The sequence below is a fragment of the Siphateles boraxobius genome, unplaced genomic scaffold (genome assembly GCF_051911475.1).
Source record: "Siphateles boraxobius isolate OS27281-9 unplaced genomic scaffold, OSU_SipBor_1 72, whole genome shotgun sequence".
Taxonomy (NCBI): Eukaryota; Metazoa; Chordata; class Actinopteri; order Cypriniformes; family Leuciscidae; genus Siphateles; species Siphateles boraxobius.
In genome coordinates, this window is record NW_027509200.1 from 2,577,501 (window position 1) to 2,597,849 (window position 20,349).

At 41.5% G+C, this 20,349-nt stretch overlaps 1 protein-coding gene across 31 annotated transcripts in view; it reads left to right on the top strand.

Moving 5' to 3' along the window:
* The window catches only part of LOC143724294 (phosphatase and actin regulator 1), an 81,474-nt gene that overhangs the window by 32,150 nt on the left and 28,975 nt on the right, over window positions 1-20,349 (top strand). For 25 of the 31 annotated variants that reach the window (XR_013197338.1, XR_013197339.1, XR_013197335.1 and 22 more), the window contains exons 3-6: window positions 7,361-7,561; window positions 13,366-13,452; window positions 16,861-17,055; window positions 18,861-19,038. Coding sequence is in view for 4 of the 31 variants with exons in the window: in XM_077217272.1 (XP_077073387.1) it covers window positions 7,361-7,561; window positions 13,366-13,452; window positions 16,861-17,055; window positions 18,861-19,038 (661 nt within the window). In the remaining 27 variants the exon portion in view is untranslated. The remainder of the gene's footprint in view (window positions 1-7,360; window positions 7,562-13,365; window positions 13,453-16,860; window positions 17,056-18,860; window positions 19,039-20,349) is intronic. The other 6 variants (XR_013197340.1, XR_013197337.1, XR_013197336.1 and 3 more) reach the window with 1 other exon arrangement.

The following is a 20,349-nucleotide window of genomic DNA, read 5'->3' on the forward strand; positions in this document are numbered from 1 at the left end:
ACGTCCTTTTTCACAAGATGTAAAAAAAGTCTTTGATGTCCCCATAGTGTGTGTGTGTGACGTTTCAGCTCAAAATACCCCACCGATATTTTTATAAAGCAGACCCTCACTTTTTGAGGGTCTGTAAAAATGCTTCGTTTCGTGTCTGTCCCTTTAAATGCAAAAGAGCTGCTGTTCCAGGCACAGGGGGCGGAGCTTCAAGAGCTTGTGTGTGTGTTTGTGTGAGTGTGTGTGTGTGTGTTAGCAGCTCCGATTACCTCACACACACGTACTAAATGTCAGAAACTGTCCTTTTATGTTTAAAATGGAGTCAGACAGAGATGGAGAGACTCAAGAAGAAGTGACAACATGTAGAAGACATGTCTTCAAGTCTTTATTAGCATATTCTGTCATGATAATCTATAAATCGCTGGTGTGGAACTGTTGTAAGATGCCTACAGTGACATGATGTTGCATTTGTGTTGCGAACTGTATTGCATGTGTAGAGACGGATGACAGCTTTAGCTTGAACTCACAGATGTGCTCGACTACTGCAACTCTTCCGCTTCTCAACATGGACTGTGTGTTCAGGAGGCGGGGCTTATGTAAATTTTAGGGTTGGTGATGTCACTAATGGAATGTTGTGTAGTTCCTATCAGCCGTTTGTTGTAGTCCTTAAAAAGCGATTTCTGCCAAAGCAAATCTCTCCCTTTGCTTTGAACTGTGAATATGTTACAAAAGCTTTCTATGTCAGATCCATGCTGTCCTGAATGATGGTTTGGTGTAATGTGACTATCTCAGAGTTTAGTCTGAGAACCGTTTAAACACATACTTAACTCCAGACACTGGCATGCACTGTGAGGTACAGTACACATATTTTGAGTGTCCATTATTTTGCTATAGAGAACCACGATTGTCCCGTATTTTCCTCTTCTGAAGTTGGCAGCACTAACTGCATTCGAGGTATAAATCTGATCCGTTCACTGAGACTTGAACCCATGACCACAGTGTTGCTGGTGTAATTGTTTGAGCTTCAGGAAATCTGTCAATCATGCAAAAGATTGGGTTTATTGAACACCTGCAAGATGTTGCATCTGGCAAGAACAGCAAATGCATTTGTGTGTGTTTTGCAGGGTTCCTACGCAGTTCGGAAAAGTATGGAATTAGATTTGAGTAATTCGAGTATGGAAACATATTTGCATTTCCACACTATTGCCCCTATTTAGTTTTCTATAATAGGAAATCTAATGAATTTAAAAGAGTTTAATGAAAATAAATGTATCATACAAGAAGTGTGTTTTCATGGCAGCTGTTTAGTGATTGTCAAACACAACTGAATTATTGCGGCAGGTTATAAGCGTTGTGAGTTTCTTCTCATGATATTCTTAGCACCGTATTACAGAGCCTCTAAAAGGAAAAAAATATACAGACTTTCGTATGTGCACGAGAAACCATTAAACTCAGCATAGACACTATTATGCCATCGGCTCATTTCATGTCATGTTTCTCCACCGCCACAGAGGATGCATTAAACTGGACATTAGGCCTTGATATTAGAGGTACTACCCCGAAAGCCAATCTTGAGCAAATAGGCCTAGATTTATATTAATTCATGTGCATCAATGCTCTTTTTCTTCATAGTAAGATGACAGGGACACACAAAGGCGATAGGTTATAGCATATATATATAAAACTAGAAATTGTAACGCGTAAGCATGCAAAAAAACGCCTGTGCGTTCACGAGTCCACACGTTCATGACATCAGATGTAGTATTTTATGTGATATAGTAATGTGTCCGCACCTCAAGCAGCCTTGAGGTGATGGGGTGATGGAGGGATGCTGTGAAACTGTCATGAAACCGAGGATATACCGGCTTCCTCTTGTGCTGATTGGTTGAGTACCTGAACGTGCTTCTCCCGAAACTTTGTTGCATAAAACTTCATGATGTGAATAGTTTCTCGAGGGCATGAACAAGTTTCTTGTGTGCATGCAATCGTCTATATATACACACTTCTGTACATGTCTCTCGTTGTGTACACAAAAATCTTTACAATTAATGGCGGAATTAATGTTGGGAAATGTGAGCTGATATTTTCTACTGATACACTACAGCAAAACATATAAATAACTGGCTTAAAACCACTTTGTGGGGTGAAATACTAATGTGCCTAAGACTTCTGCACAGTACTGTATAAGTACAGACTTTTGCATTACATGCACACGAGAAACGTTTTCGTGCCCTCGAGAAACTATTCACATGGGCACAGGGATTTTTTTGCATGCTTATGCATTACAATTTCTAGTTTTATATATGCTATAACCTATGTCTACTGACACTTCAGCAAAATATATAAATAACTGGCTTTAAAACATTTTTTGGAGGGCTGAAAATGCTATTTTTTTTCTTTTGGAGGTCTCTTACAAAAAACACTTTAATTTCCTCATGATAGACATTGCACATCACCAGATTATTCAGTGATTCTCAAACACAGGTCTGATGATTCAGTCCCTCGTTGTCGCGTGCCTACTCTGCTCTGATTGGCCAGATGGACCAGTCTGCTGTGATTGGTCTACTCTGCTCTGATTGGCCAGATGGACCAGTCTGTTGTGATTGGTCAGATGACTCAGTCTGATGTGATTGGTCTACTCTGCTCTGATTGGCCAGACGGACCAGTCTGCTGTGATTGGTCTACTCTGCTCTGATTGGCCATATGGACCAGTCTGCTGTGATTGGTCTACTCTGCTCTGATTGGCCATATGGACCAGTCTGCTGTGATTGGTCTACTCTGCTCTGATTGGCCAGACGGACCAGTCTGCTGTGATTGGTCTACTCTGCTCTGATTGGCCAGATGGACCAGTCTGCTGTGATTGGTCTACTCTGCTCTGATTGGCCAGATGGACCAGTGTGCTGTGATTGGTCTACTCTGCTCTGATTGGCCAGACGGACCAGTCTGCTGTGATTGGTCTACTCTGCTCTGATTGGCCAGACGGACCAGTCTGCTGTGATTGGTCTACTCTGCTCTGATTGGCCAGATGGACCAGTCTGCTGTGATTGGTCTACTCTGCTCTGATTGGCCAGACGGACCAGTCTGCTGTGATTGGTCTACTCTGCTCTGATTGGCCAGACGGACCAGTCTGCTGTGATTGGTCTACTCTGCTCTGATTGGCCAGACGGACCAGTCTGCTGTGATTGGTCTACTCTGCTCTGATTGGCCAGATGGACCAGTCTGCTGTGATTGGTCTTCCACTTACAGTGCTTGTCGGAAGCTAAACGCATATTAAGGTGGGCATTAGGCAAATGTGTTACCCAGTGACGTGTAGCCGGCACGGAAGTGGGATTCGAATTCCTGACGACTCGTTTAGGCTCTTAGAAACAATAACTTTATCGCATGCTCTTTCGTCTTCATAACTTTGCAGATAGCTGCATTACACATTGCATGAAAGGGAATATTAAAAAAAGCATAATAAGGGAACTTTGAATATAGGCTGAAAATCTACAGAGAGGTTTGGAAATTTTGAAATGGATAATGTGTAGGAACCCTGGTTTTGTCTTGTGTCTCTAAAAGTATCAGTTATTTATCTGTTTATCTATTATTATTATCATTATATTATTTATTGATAAAGATATACAGCATCTTTAAGTGAGTTAGGCTCTATGTTTCCATCCAAAGATGTGAGTTTAACATGCATTTATCTTCACATTCACTTGATCTCAACACTTCTGTGGATGCAAGATTATAGCATTTCACGCTTTGTTGTTGTTGTTGTTATTATTATTCCCACTCTAAGTTATTGAGCCTGAGGAATCTCAGACAGCAGAGCCTCAGTTGATGAGCAAATACTCTGATTATGGTCAAAATTGGAATATGGCATAACACATCTGTGAATAAAGCAGATCTGAGTGTTTAACGAAACATAAGATCTGCTTACATGTGTAAACATCACAATAAAGCATAGACATATTGATAATTATATAGAATAAGTAAGAAGTAGTGAGATCCAGCTGTGGCTCCTATTCTATGAAGCGTGGTTAATCTAGACCTGTCAATCAGAGCGATCGTCCAATCCAAGCCCACTCCAGCTGTAAGAGAGCGTCTGATTGGTCTACATATCGTCCTTTCCCACCACACCTGGGATCCAGTTTACATTGGTTGAACTTGTAAATGACGTTGGAAAACAGTGGGTGATGATGCGACAGGATCAGATCCCGGAAGTCCTCTAGCTTTAGCGAAGCACCTTGTCAACAGCCGCATTTCCATTACACTGCAAATTGCACAAATTGAAAATGCGAATGGAAAATACGCCCAATGGAAACACGTCAATTTCGCAAAAACTCCCATTTATCGCAAAGAGGTTTCTACGCTCGCATGAGGTGGTTTTCCTGCCAATTCGAAATAGAAATATTTTGCAAACCCGCAATGGAAACAGGTTTTGCACATTTACAGGTCACCTGATGTAGATGAGGCAGTGCGTTTGGAACAGAATACGAGACTGAGTACTTTATTAAACTCATAAAAGACAAAAAAATTACAGGAATACTGGATTCTAAACCTCTAATAAATGCCACAATCAAGACCTCGAAGCAGATATGAGGGAGAAACACCCAGAAACTCCTCATATGTGCCGCTCTCAGGTATAAGGGTTTTTCCTTTTTTCCTTGATTTCCTTGATTTCCATTAATGATTGGATAACACACATACGTCTCCTTTGATTATTAATAATGGCCAGTGCGGTGGCTGAGATATACCTACATAAACCTACCAACGTCCGTTGCCATGATTTTTGGAAGGACTTATCGCGAGAGGAAAATAAGAAGTTTTAGAACTTCCGTTTTTAATGGAAACGCCGTCATTTCGCTTTGGTTTTTTGTCGAAAACTTTGAAAAAAACCGCAAAAGTTTTGCGCAAATCTGTAATGGAAACGCGCCTAATGTCAGCCTGAGAGGATTTTCTCCACTTCTCCTCGTGTTCTGTTGTGTGTGGCTCGTTTGAATCAGACAACCTGCTCTAAATGAAGATGTGGGATTTACTCTGGAGCTACTTCTAATGTTGCGTGAAGTTACACAGCAGAACGTGGAGCAAAAGCCTCTTCTGTATACCGTTTACATGTGCATTAGCGTTAGCGGCGACTTTTTACGGTTTTACTTCATCAAATTGTGATCAGTTGGTGAGATCGGCGAAATTCAGTGAGTATCGATCGAGTCAAAGAATGTGATAATCGACCGATACCGATCGGAGCATCCCTAAAAACTGGAAGCTGCTGCAAATGAGTAGCGTCTCAGACCGAAACACAATAAACGCTGGTGTTTGCGAACGCTATCGAGTGAGACGCTTCTGAAGGGGATCATACGAAACCATGATGTTTCCCATCGAGAACTGGTCACGTGTTTCTCAGAAACGATGTTTAAGAAAGCTCGTCCAGCCAAACACGCGCATCGAGGGATTTATTCAGTAATGTGTTTGCATCATATTTTATGAGCATGTCTGCCTCAATTGAGCACGGACGTTTTTTCATGTGCATCTTGGTGTTCCCATCCAGCTATTTTCTTTAATGCGTTATCCCAAAACGAGCAGAAAAACAGTCGGATGAAGTATCGAGAGAGCAGAGCAACGGGTCATGTGTCTGGTGCTGCATCATGGTTGATAAGCACGTCTCATGATGTTTGATATTTCTGAACACTTATCTCTGTAGAGGACCTTAGTGAGACCCGTTGTTCCTGCTGATTTCAGTCCCGGATTGAAGTACTGATGGTGTCTGTGTTGATCTGTGTGTTTGTTTGGACAGGGGAAGTGCTGTTAGCGGGTATAAAGGGTTATAACCTTAAAGTTATAAAAATTCTTCCAGTAACAGTAATGGAAAGTTTGTTCAAAGTTATCTGGTTTTTAATAATGTTCTCAAAACGTTAGCACAAAATCATTATTCATACATCGTTGATGGCATGTTGTTTGTTTTTAAATGTTGCTGCTTGTTTCAGAACATTCTAAAGTAACATTCGCATAATGTTTGAAGAATGATGGAATGGAATGTTCATTTAATGTTTTTATTACCAAGCAAAAACACTTTTAAAACGTTTCAAACTGGTCGCTTTGAACCTGAAGAGAATAACGTTTTTTTACAACCTCAATGGGAACCCAGTAAACGCAGTGTGCATTTACCGCTACATCTTAACATATTTACTGATGAGTTTGACTGGTGCAGGATGATGATGCGGCGCGATCAATATAATATCTGGGGAAATAAATGAAAACATATGCAGATTTAGTTGTGATTGCACAAAACTGAGAAACGATTGGGCTAAAATGATGAGTATATCATTAATGTAAAATGACAAATCAGAGATTCTATGTAAATGTTTGCATTGTTGCAATTTATTAAGATATTTGAATAATGACCAATGAATAAGCGAATCCCAGTGAGTCTGAGCGCTGTCATTCCCCAAAACATCTGCTTATTAAACCCTCAAACTGTTTATCCTTCAGACGAAATATGTAAATGTTAGCATATGTGTTTTATTGATCAGTGTAGTGTAGATTAAAGCATATGACCTCACACGTCCCATATTGACCCTACACAGCCATCAACATAGTCAAAACAAAAATTATATTTAGACACCTGATATAAATTTTTATATTTTTTTACTAGTGTTTGCAGGACAATATAGTTCATTTATGTAAGTGAGGAGAGCAAAATAAAGTAAACTGTGACATATTATACCCATAATTTCTTCATACAGTGACTACCAGTAAAATTTGGGACCGAAAATGAATCGGACACTTTGAGCTGATCATGTTTTTCTTTAATTGTTGATGCAAAATTTTTCCAGCACAGACTGAACAGAATGAAGCATTGCTTGGTGATTGGTTGAGCTAAACTGGTATTATCTAGTTGTGTAGTTAAATTTAACAGCTGACAGATATTCAACATAATTCAAGTGTGAGAGTCTAACAGAAGGACGGACAAAACCAGTCAAATATCAACTGATTTCATAACTCTTGTCATATTTTATTACCATTTTCTAAACTACGGCGGATAAACTGTGATAATGTGAGGAATGTTGAAGGTGTCTGAATAAAGTTTGGTTTGACTGTAAATGTTTGCATTGTGACAATATATTAGGATATTTGAATAATGACAGATGAATAAGTGAATCGCAGTCAGTGTTCAGGAGCTGCAGAACTCCTGCTTATTAAACCCTCAAACGGCTTATCCTTCAGATCAAATATGTAAATAGTGTGCATGTGTGTTATTTGATGGCGCTATTGATGAGTGTAGTCTAGATTAAATCACACGACCCACCCTGACTCTAGATCAGCCATCATCCTCTCACACACACTCTGGTGTGCCGTGTGACTGAGCTCTGGAGTGTTTGTGGTCCACTAGATGAGATCGCTCTGTTAGTGTCGCAGCGACCGAGTGTCCCGAGGAGTCTGCCGTCGGGGAACCCCAGCGCTCTCCACACTGAGCTGCTCCTCACCTCTCGCTCTTCATCTGTGTTTCCAGCGCTGGAGAGGAAGATGTGTGTGCGGCAGAGCCGGGACCAGCTGATCCAGAGAGGCGTGCTGAAGGAGATCTTCCAGAAAGGTCAGTCACTGGACGAGACGTGCAGTCTGAGCGACGCAGAGACACGCGCCAACATTGTTTCTCCCTCATTTCTGACTTACAGCAAAAAACAAAACAATGTCTAAAAGCTGCTGTGTGACAGCAAACAAGCTAAAAACCCCAGAAATAAGTTTTTATAAGCCGTCGACCCCTAAAAACGAGTGTTTAAGGACACAAAATTGGATGCATGCAATTGAGACATGTATTGTCACACACACACGCAACATGTCACATTACTCTGAGAACTAACGTACGGCCACTGGAGACGACAGGATAGCTCACCTTACAGAAATATAATATATAAAACTGACATTTGGATATTTGACTTACCAGTGATGAAATGTTTACTGCACGTGTAGTGTATGTTTAGTAGGGCTGTGTATCACCAACAATGTTACGATATGATACGCATCACAATACTAAAGCCACGCCATGATACGATACGCATCACGATACTAAAGCCACGATACGCATCATGATACTAAAGCCACGATACGATACGCATCACGATACTAAAGCCACGATACGCATCACGATACTAAAGCCACGATACGATACGCATCACGATACTAAAGCCACGATACGCATCATGATACTAAAGCCACGATACGATACGCATCATGATACTAAAGCCACGATACGATACGCATCATGATACTAAAGCCACCATACGATACGCATCATGATACTAAAGCCACGATACGATGCGCATCACGATACTAAAGCCACGATACGATACGCATCACGATACTAAAGCCACGATACGATACTTAAGCCACAATACGATACGCATCACGATACTAAAGCCACGATACGATACGCATCATGATACTAAAGCCACGATACGATACGCATCACGATACTAAAGCCACGATACGATACGCATCACGATACTAAAGCCACGATACGATACGCATCACGATACTAAAGCCACGATACGATACGCATCACGATACTAAAGCCACGATACGATACTTAAGCCACAATACGATACGCATCACGATACTAAAGCCACGATACGATACGCATCATGATACTAAAGCCACGATACGATACGCATCACGATACTAAAGCCACGATACGATACGCATCACGATACTAAAGCCACGATACGATACTTAAGCCACAATACGATACGCATCACGATACTAAAGCCACGATACGATACGCATCATGATACTAAAGCCACGATACGCATCACGATACTAAAGCCACGATACACTACACCTCACGATACGATACTAAAGCCACGATATGATTCGCATCACGATATTAAAGCCACGATACACTATACGATACTAAAGCCACGATATGATACTCATCACGATACTAAAGCCACGATACACTACACATCACGATACGATACTAAAGCCACGATATGATACGCATCACGATACTAAAGCCACGATACGATACGCATCATGATACTAAAGCCACGATATGATACGCATCATGATACTAAAGCCACGATACGCATCACGATACTAAAGCCACGATACACTACACCTCACGATACGATACTAAAGCCACGATATGATTCGCATCACGATATTAAAGCCACGATACGATACTCATCACGATACGATACTAAAGCCACGATACGATACGCATCACGATACTAAAGCCACGATACGATACGCATCACGATACTAAAGCCACGATACGATACGCATCACGATACTAAAGCCACGATACGATACGCATCACGATACTAAAGCCACGATACGATACGCATCACGATACTAAAGCCACGATACGATACGCATCACGATACGATACGCATCACGACACTAAAGCCACGATACGATCGGCATCACGATACTAAAGCCACGATACGATACGCATCACGATACTAAAGCCACGATACGATATGCATCACGATACGATACGCATCACGATACTAAAGCCACGATACGATACGCATCACGATACTAAAGCCACGTTACGCATCATGATACTAAAGCCACGATACGATACGCATCATGATACTAAAGCCACGATACGATACGCATCACGATACTAAAGCCAGGATACGCTATGCATCACGATACTAAAGCCAGGATACGCTACGCATCACGATACTAAAGCCACGATACGGTACGCATCATGATACTAAAGCCACGATACGATACGCATCACGATACTAAAGCCACGATACGATACGCATCACGATACTAAAGCCACGATACGATACGCATCACGATACTAAAGCCACGATACGATACGCATCACGATACTAAAGCCACGATACGATACGCATCACGATACAAAAGCCACGATACGATACGCATCACGATACTAAAGCCACGATACGATACGCATCACGACACTAAAGCCACGATACGATACGCATCACGATACAAAAGCCACGATACGATACGCATCACGATACTAAAGCCACGATACGATACGCATCACGATACTAAAGCCACGATACGATACGCATCACGATACTAAAGCCACGATACGCTACGCATCACGATACTAAAGCCACGATACGATACGCATCACGACACTAAAGCCACGATACGATAGGCATCACGATACTAAAGCCACGATACGATACGCATCACGATACTAAAGCCACGATACGATACGCATCACGATACTAAAGCCACGATACGATACGCATTACGACACTAAAGCCACGATACGATACGCATCACGATACTAAAGCCACGATACGATACGCATCATGATACTAAAGCCACGATACGATACGCATCACGATACTAAAGCCACGATACGATACGCATCACGATACTAAAGCCACGATACGATACGCATCACGATACTAAAGCCACGATACGATACGCATCACGATACTAAAGCCACGATACGATACGCATCACGATACTAAAGCCACGATACGATACGCATCACGATACTAAAGCCACGATACGATACGCATCACGATACTAAAGCCACGATACGATACGCATCACGATACTAAAGCCACGATACGATACGCATCACGATACAAAAGCCACGATACGATACGCATCACGATACTAAAGCCACGATACGATACGCATCACGATACTAAAGCCACGATACGATACGCATCACGATACTAAAGCCACGATACGCTACGCATCACGATACTAAAGCCACGATACGATACGTATCACGATACGATACGCATCACGATACTAAAGCCACGATACGATACGCATCACGATACTAAAGCCACGATACGATACGCATCACGATACTAAAGCCACGATACGATACGCATCACGATACAAAAGCCACGATACGATACGCATCACGATACTAAAGCCACGATACGATACGCATCACGATACTAAAGCCACGATACGCATCACGATACTAAAGCCACGATACGCTACGCATCACGATACTAAAGCCACGATACGATACGCATCACGATACGATACGCATCACGACACTAAAGCCACGATACGATAGGCATCACGATACTAAAGCCACGATACGATACGCATCACGATACTAAAGCCACGATACGATACGCATCACGATACTAAAGCCACGATACGATACGCATTACGACACTAAAGCCACGATACGATACGCATCACGATACTAAAGCCACGATACGATACGCATCATGATACTAAAGCCACGATACGATACGCATCACGATACTAAAGCCACGATACGCATCACGATACTAAAGCCACGATACGATACGCATCATGATACTAAAGCCACGATACGATACGCATCACGATACTAAAGCCACGATACGATACGCATCATGATACTAAAGCCACGATACGATACGCATCACGATACTAAAGCCACGATACGATACGCATCACGATACTAAAGCCACGATACGATAGGCATCACGATACTAAAGCCACGATACGATACGCATCACGATACTAAAGCCACGATACGATACGCATCACGATACTAAAGCCACGATACGATACGCATCACGATACTAAAGCCACGATACGATACGCATCATGATACTAAAGCCACGATACGATACGCATCACGATATGGATCAATTTAGAATTGAAATTTCTTTTGAGCAGAGTTTAGTCACAGTAATATCTTTATTGAATAAACAGTGTTATAACAGTTGTGATAACTTAAAAAATAATTAGTTTTTGTCATTTAAAAAACAATTAAATTAATGTTAAATTAAATAAGTGTTGGAATGTGCACCAAACAAAGTAATTTCTTTACATTACGTTGAAATCATTTTAAACAAATAAATACAATAGAATAAAGATAGCCTACCAATAATGAGAAAAGTTTTTGAATAGGTCTAGCCCTAGTATTCAGAAATACTACAGAAACTTAACATAGTAATTAAATGTAAAATAACATTGGGTAGTATTTTAGTCCTGACTAAATTAAATACATCGACTATAAATCCATGTTCCTTATAATTAAAGCTATCTTTTGTTGTTTTGACAAAAATATTAATGAAAGTCACATGCATTTTTATGCTTATTTAAGACATAACCGACTGTGTTGATTACTCACCAAGACCAATTGGTAAATCTGATAAATGACAGAGCAATTCATCACATCAAATATACTTTTTAATTTTATATTTCAAAATTACAAATATATAAAAAATTACAAAAATATAACAAATTGCTCCAAAAAGTTTGGAAAAACAAATCTTTTTGCTTTTTCCCTGACATCTTTGAAAATTACAAATGCAATGGCAATGATTAATGTATGTTTTGACAGGTTATAAAATATTTCTCTGCTTTAATACATGTAGCCTTAATGTAACTAGAAAGACTAATACAGTATAATATATAATTTAAAATAAAATGAAGAAATACATCTTCATTCCTTCCCATGCTCACTAACCTTTCACTTAGTTTCAGATAACGTAAGCAAGGCAAACTGAGCCAAAGCTTCTGGCCTGGTTGCAAAGTAGTTGTGGAGTTTTTGACTGCATCAATAATAATGTATACGATGGGCTATATATTAAATGTTCTAGCCTAAGTTGTTAGACGAGCTTTCTTCCAACTTGTCTTCTCCATCACGACGTGTGTTCGTGCGATGTTGTTGGTTACCTAGTAACGAACGTACGGTGGCCGAGAATGTTCCGTCAACTTCCGCGTGTTTGCGCATCTATGTTGCCTAGTAACGAACGCGGTCTGGCCGAGATACGTGCTGGCGGCAGGAAACTGCACTTTGTGTGCCTGCGCCTCGTACACAGCGTTATATATAAAGCTTGCAGGACAACTTGGTTGGCATTGCCTTTTCAGCGTGAGAAATACACGGTTTTGTTTTTGTTATAAGTCAGAAATGACAAGCAAGCAGCTTCACAAAATAGAAAGTCAATGGAGACGGTTGGATTGCCCCCCTCCCCTCCCCCCGGTGTGGGCGTGGCCTAAATGTGCTCTGTCTCTATTGCTGGAGTTCCTCGTAATACTTATTAAATATGCAAAGATGTTAGCCATTCAAAGCAGAGGGCGTTTCCATTGAGCTCTTAAAGGAGACACGAAGATGCCCCTTTAAATCATAGAGCCAAAATCAGGGTAGAAATTTACATTTATTTCTAAATTATGTAAAAATACAACTAACATTTATCCCTTGAATCACAGACGAGGCTTAAGATGGTCTCAGACTATATATTTGAGCTGTTTTAACTGAAAGCAAATCTTAAAATATGTCACTGCCATTTTTTGCAGTGTTGTTTTTTCTAAGGCACGTTTATAAAAGCTACTTCAGTGTCCTTCTTGAACTGAAAAGGCCTAATCCTGTTTAATGTGAGCTCTGTCTGTGAGCCCTGAGCTCAGGAAAGTGTTTGTGCTCGTCAGACTCCAGGGTCCCGGGACTGATGCAGAACAATCCCTCAGGATCAGACTGTGAGCGGACATCAGACATCCCAGACCGGCAGAGGACCGGTGAGTGTGTGTGTGTGTGTGTGTGTGAGCGGACATCAGACATCCCAGACCGGCAGAGGACCGGTGAGTGTGTGTGTGTGTGAGCGGACATCAGACATCCCAGACCGGCAGAGGACCGGTGAGTGTGTGTGTGTGTGTGTGTGTGTGTGTGAGCGGACATCAGACATCCCAGACCGGCAGAGGACCGGTGAGTGTGTGTGTGTGTGAGCGGACATCAGACATCCCAGACCGGCAGAGGACTGGTGAGTGTGTGTGAGGCTACGTGATATATTTAAAACCATTTACAATTATAATATAGCATAGTGCTGTTGTGAAATCATAAAGGCTGCAATCTAGTTAAATAAATATATGCACTGTTTATTTTTTCCACAGAGAAGCACAACGCTTTAATTATTTGCATGTGTGCAGATTACAGGTTAAAATAGTTGCGTTGTTATCATTTATATGCGTGGAGCATCTCAGGTTTCTCAGGCTGTGTGTTTGTATTGCTTAACGTTCATCTGGGAACACAGTGTGCGCCATTTCACAAGAGTTGTAATATAACTCACTTGTAAATCTATGCCAACACAGAAGAATACATTAATATGTTTCTAAATATTCAAATTGTTGTTAAACCCTCAAAAATAAAAATTTGATAAAAATAAAATTAAAGTGGAAACGCTCACTCTGAGTTTGCATGTTTTGATATGCTCATGTTTAGATAATTACAGCGGCTGTAGCATTTCTATCGTACAGAAGTGACCAAACATTAAAGATTAAGTGGACATTCGAATTAAATGTTGTTTGGCCAATATTAAACAAGGATTTGATCATGCCGTAGTGTAACAACAGCTAACACCAGGCCGTCTGCGCCCTCTGCAGGCATTTGATATAATACGTTATGTACATTTACATTTAATCATTTAGCAGGCGCTTTTAATCAAAGCTACTTACAAATGAGGAGAGCAATAGAAGCAATTAAACTAACAATAGGGCAACAATATGCAAGTGCTGTAACAAGTCTGTTAGTCTAGCACAGTACACATACCAAGTTTTTTTTTCATTTTTTTTAATCAGAAAGAACAAAACAAATAGAATAGATAAGGTAAGTGCTAGTAAAAAATTGGTCAGTTGCGGCCGAAAAAGATGCATCTTCAGCGGGTTCTTGACTCTGCTTGGCCAGGTCAGTACACCAGCAGGAACAGTCCAGGTGAAGGGCAGTGAAAGTGAGTTTGTGCCTCTTTAGGAAGATGGCACGACATTCACATGCAGAACACAAGCTTCTGGAGGAAACATCGGTCTGAAGTAGTGAGTTTAGGTATAGGGGAGCAGAGCCAGTGGTTGTGCTGTAGGCAAACTTCAGTGCATTGAATCCGATGTGAGCGGCTGTTGGGAACCGGTGCAAGTTTATGAGGAGAGGAGTGACGTGCGTCTCTTCTGCTCGATAAAGACACTTGCTGAAGCTTCTGGATCAGATGCAGAGGTTTGACAGATGCTGGAAGACCTGCCAGGAGAGCATTACAATAGTCCAGTCTAGATGGAACAAGCGCTTCTGAGACCATGAGCAGGTCTGTCTTCGCAGGTTTAGTTGAAGGTGATGGTTCTTCATCCAGTAATTAATGTCTGTCAGGCAGGCTGAGATACGAGCATCTACCGTCTAATCCTCTGGCTGGAATGAGAGGTAGAGTTGTGTGTTGTCAGCATAGCAGTGATAGAAAAAAACATGTTTCTGAATGACATGTAGATGGAGAAGAGAAGCGGTCCCAGCACTGAGCCCTGAGGCACTCCAGTAGCTAGATGTTGAGTCTTGGACACCTCACCCCGACACGACACCTCAGATTGTAGTGCGGTTCCTGAGATGCCACATTGACAAGAGGATCTGTTGGTAAATGCCTAGTTCACCCTAAAGGATTTTAAGCCCGATTTGCAAGTTAACGAGCTCGCCGACGACAGGTCGGGGCTGTAATCGCGTGCAAATCTGCGGGTGAACTGCGCTCCCAATCTTTATTTGTGAAATACTAAACAACGCATCAAAAACCCTCGCTGACACCTTGCCGACGCCAGACAAATATCTAGCATGCTAAATATCTGGAGCTGTCAGCCGACTCGATAGCCTGTGGTGTCACGTGTCGCGACGAGCAACAGCCAATGATCAGCTTATCACATTACACAAGCCTTTTGCATTTGTAACCATCGTTGCCAAACCACAACATGAGCAGGCAGCTGCTTTTTCATAATAAACATGTTTTACTCACCTCCAATCCCCTACACAGACCATCCCTGCTGCCCGTGTGTGTTATCCAATCTTTCACTCATATTCTTTATTTTTTGGGGGGGTTCTAAACCGATCACTGCTCAAACAACGTTTTTTTTTTTTTTTTTTTTTGCACCGCCAATTTTCTATGTTGCGTCATTTCCCATTCCAATTCTCGCGTGTTTTCGTGACAAAACGTGGACTTTGGGGACTGGATAGAGTCGTTGAGTGACAGAGTTGTTGTCAGCTTGTGTAGTGTATAACCCCCTGTTGCAGATCATACACGTAATGTCACATAGGGTGAACACAACGACTTCAAGACTCCAGAGCAAGTCATGTAGTCTAAACAGCACAGCGATCAGCTGACGTATAAAGTTGCATAGTGTGAACGAGGCATAACTGTGTCAAACGCAGCAGACAGATCCAGCAGGATGAGAAGAGGTTTTGAAGAGTGTGTGAAAGTAGCCCTGAGTCTACAGCGATGTTCATGGAGAACAACAGACATAAGTTGTTTATTTTAGTTTATATAATTTATTTTACATGGTGTATTTTAACAGTGTTTTTCAATAAAACCCATATGATTACTTTGATACTTTATTTGAACCAATTATTATTGCTTGGTTATTATATATTTTTATTTTACATCATTTTAAAGGCTCTTGTTCACTTCCTCTATCTATTTTTATTACCACATTTTTTTATCGGATTACTCGGTTAATCGATGGAATAATCGGTAGAATACTCAATTACTAAAATAATCGATAGCTGCAGCCCTAGTGTGTGTGTGTGTGTGTGTGTGTATGTCTCAACAACACTCTTATTATTTATTGTGTCCCTTTTATCTGTGGATCTGATATTACAAAACCGAAAACCAATGCCGTGATTGTAGAAATATCAGTAAAAGGGATTATGGGTAGTGTAAACTCACACTGTCCTGTAATAAGAGTCATGTGTGATGAGTTGTGTGTTTCTACATCACTGTGTCGAGATAATGAAAGCGATGAACTATCATGAAAGGGCTGCTTTAGCTGACGGCTCTTTTTAATGAGTTTAGCTGAGATTATGAAGCGCTTCATGAGCTGAATAATGGGCTTTGTTCTGCTGCATCTGGCTCACAGTTAGCAGGACATTAGTTCCTCATGCGTTGAAACTCTGTGTTTGATCTTTGCTCTCAGTGGACTTCCGTTCGTCTCTGGATGGAGGAGTCTGTGCTCAGGACAACACACTCAAGTCTCTAACGCTTCCTCCCAAAAAAAAACTCACCTTCCATGGTGACCTTCAGGAACCCCCCGCCAAACCTCAGCTCATCCACAAACAGCCTCCCGCCCTGCCGCCCAAACCCTTCTCCAGACTGACCAATCACAGCACAGGTGAGACACGCACCTCCTCCAGACTGACTAATCACAGCACAGGTGAGACTCACACCTCCTCCAGACTGACCAATCACAGCACAGATGAGACACAGACTGACCAATCACAGCACAGGTGAGACACACACCTCCGCCAGACTGACCAATCACAGCACAGGTGAGACACACACCTCCTTTAGACTGACTAATCACAGCACAGGTGAGCACACACCTCCTCCAGACTGACCAATCACAGCACAGATGAGATGAAGACTGACCACTCACAGCAAAGGTGAGACGCACGTTCTCCAGACTGACCAATCACAGCACAGGTGAGACACACCTTCTCCAGACTGACCAATCACAGCACAGGTGAGACTCACACCTCCTCTAGACTGACCAATCACAGCACAAGTGAGACACAGACTGATCAATCAAAGCACAGGTGAGACTCACACCTCCTCCAGACTGACCAATCACAGCACAGGTGAGACTCACACCTCCTCTAGACTGACCAATCACAGCACAAGTGAGACACAGACTGATCAATCAAAGCACAGGTGAGACTCACACCTCCTCCAGACTGACCAATCACAGCACAGCTGAGACACACCTTCTCCAGACTGACCAATCACAGCACAGGTGAGACACACACCTCCTCCAGACTGACCAGTCACAGCACAGGTGACAAACAAACACTCCTGTTTAATTTTAGAGGATTTGTTGTGGAGTGAGGATAACTAAAATAGCCTATAGCTATGTTTGTAAACATTTCACATTATTTACCGGTATTATACTTTAATGTATTAATAAAATGTGACTTGTATGCAATTTATCAGGGGGTTTCTCTCAAAAGCTTTTATATGTGTATATATTGTGTAGCGTATTTTTAAACATGCAGGAAATGTTTTCAAAATATCTTGGGAATATTACTTTTAATAAAATAGATTTTTAACTGATAGTATTAATCGCTCAAAATGCTTACGGTTAACCTTATGGGTAACGGTTAACCAGTTAATTATGAGTTTTCTGATACCCAAACTTGTATAAGTTTCCGTTTACAGTATCTGATGAGCTTTACGCATGCGAGTTAAAGTCACGGTGATAAGGTGATTTGCATGTGAGTAAAACAGATGTTGGTGAATGTTGCTGTATCATTGGGCCTGTTTACACCTGGCCACTTCATGCGTTTTCTCAAAATAAATCCGATCTTCAATTCCCGCACTATATGCAGATTTAATGGAGATCACATCACCAAAAGCAACAGATATGAGCTGCATTTTATTTATCTTTAGTTCATTTTAAGATCAAAGAACGCAATAACAGAGTGCGGCAACAGCCCTGGTGAGATCATTCCGTTTCTTTACTTTTAATGATGATGATTGTGTGTTAAGCGTCTGCGACTTTCACTGTGATTTGCGATAGTTTGCGCGTCGGCTTGATGAATAGATGCTCATCTGCGGTGATCTGTGTTGAAGTAGCGTCGTCATATCTGGCTATAACGACCTATAGCCTATAACACGCTCTCACGTTTATTTTTTAGCATTTTTGGGAGGAGAAAAATTGACATGTGGTTTCAACAACCAGATGCATTTACACTTGTGCAGTTTCATCTGTAATGCGACCCAGATCTCCTCCTGATGTGGTTTGAGCGATCGGATTCAAACCCGTCTCGAATGCGTTTCGGAGGGCATTTACACCTGCTCTTTTCCCGATCGGATAGCTATCCCATCACAGAAAACGCATGAAGTGGCCAGGTGTAAACAGCCCCATTAAGTTTGATTCGTAGCTTGTGTTCGAGCTGTATGTGTGTGTGTTGTGTCCAGACCCGTGTCTGCAGGGAAAGCCGTCTCCTCCTCTTCCTCCTCAGAAGCTGCTAATGTACTCCTCCTCCTCGTTCGGGCCGTACGGACACCCGCTGCAGTACGGCTCCGCTCACCCGTCCAGCCGCATCATCGACGAGCTGCAGAAGACGCTGGCGCTCGCCCTGCAGAGACTGGAGAGGTGTGTGTGTGCTCATACACAGATACACACTCTGACATGCTTCCCCTGCTGAGGGATAATACAGCCGAGTGTGTCTTTTAGTCAGAATTATTGCACTCTATTCTAGGGTTGCACGATATATATTGGGCACCATATCGGTATTGTACGATATAAGTTATTTGTAATGTTGTCGTTATCGGCCTGATAAGAAATTTTGGCCGATATGTTAAAGCCGATAAATAATGTATTATTTCCTCCAGCTGAGACACTTCAGATGTGCACTGCTCAACATGATGGTTTTGAATTGCTTGAAATATGATTGATATCACTTTAGTAAAGGACAATACAGTTCAGTGCAACATGTGCAGCACAAGTCTGTCATATCGGCTACATAAAATTATAATAAGAGCATTATAATTGTGTTTGGGACATGGATTTAATGGTGAGACTTTTGTTTTTGTAATCAGGCTCTCAAAAATTATATAAAAAAATTGGATTTAGATTCATCAGCCAATATATCATCTTTCAAATAGTTATCGGTTATCGGTATCTGTCTAAATGTTCATATCGGTGCATCCCTATCATGAATGCTTTGGAATACAGATTTAAAATTAAACTAAAAAAGTTATAGAAGTTTAAGTTTACAGTAAAACAAATGTATTGAACTACAAAAAAAATATTTTATGCAAAATATATATTTTTTAATTCATCATTAAAGATTTTGAGTCTAAAATTGCTATAAAATAAAAGCCACATATCTAACCAAGTTGATATCACAAACTTTTGAAGTTGATATCACAAAAATGTAGGTTCTATGACATTTTTAGGCCAAAAACAGATGACCCCACATTCTCCTGTCACGAATCAATACATTTCTGTCAATACATCACTCCTCTCACAGCATCACTCCTGTCACAGCATCACTCCTGTCACAGTATCACTCCTGTCACAGCATCACTCCTGTCACAGCATCACTCCTGTCACAGTATCACTCCTGTCACAGTATCACTCCTGTCACAGCATCACTCCTGTCACAGCATTACTCCTGTCACAGTATCACTCCTGTCACAGTATCACTCCTGTCACAGCATCACTCCTGTCACAGCATCACTCCTGTCACAGCATCACTCCTGTCACAGTATCACTCCTGTCACAGTATCACTCCTGTCACAGTATCACTCCTGTCACAGCATCACTCCTGTCACAGCATTACTCCTGTCCCAGCATCACTCCTGTCACAGCATCACTCCTGTCACAGCATCACTGTATCACTCCTGTCACAGTATCACTCCTGTCACAGCATCACTCCTGTCACAGCATTACTCCTGTCCC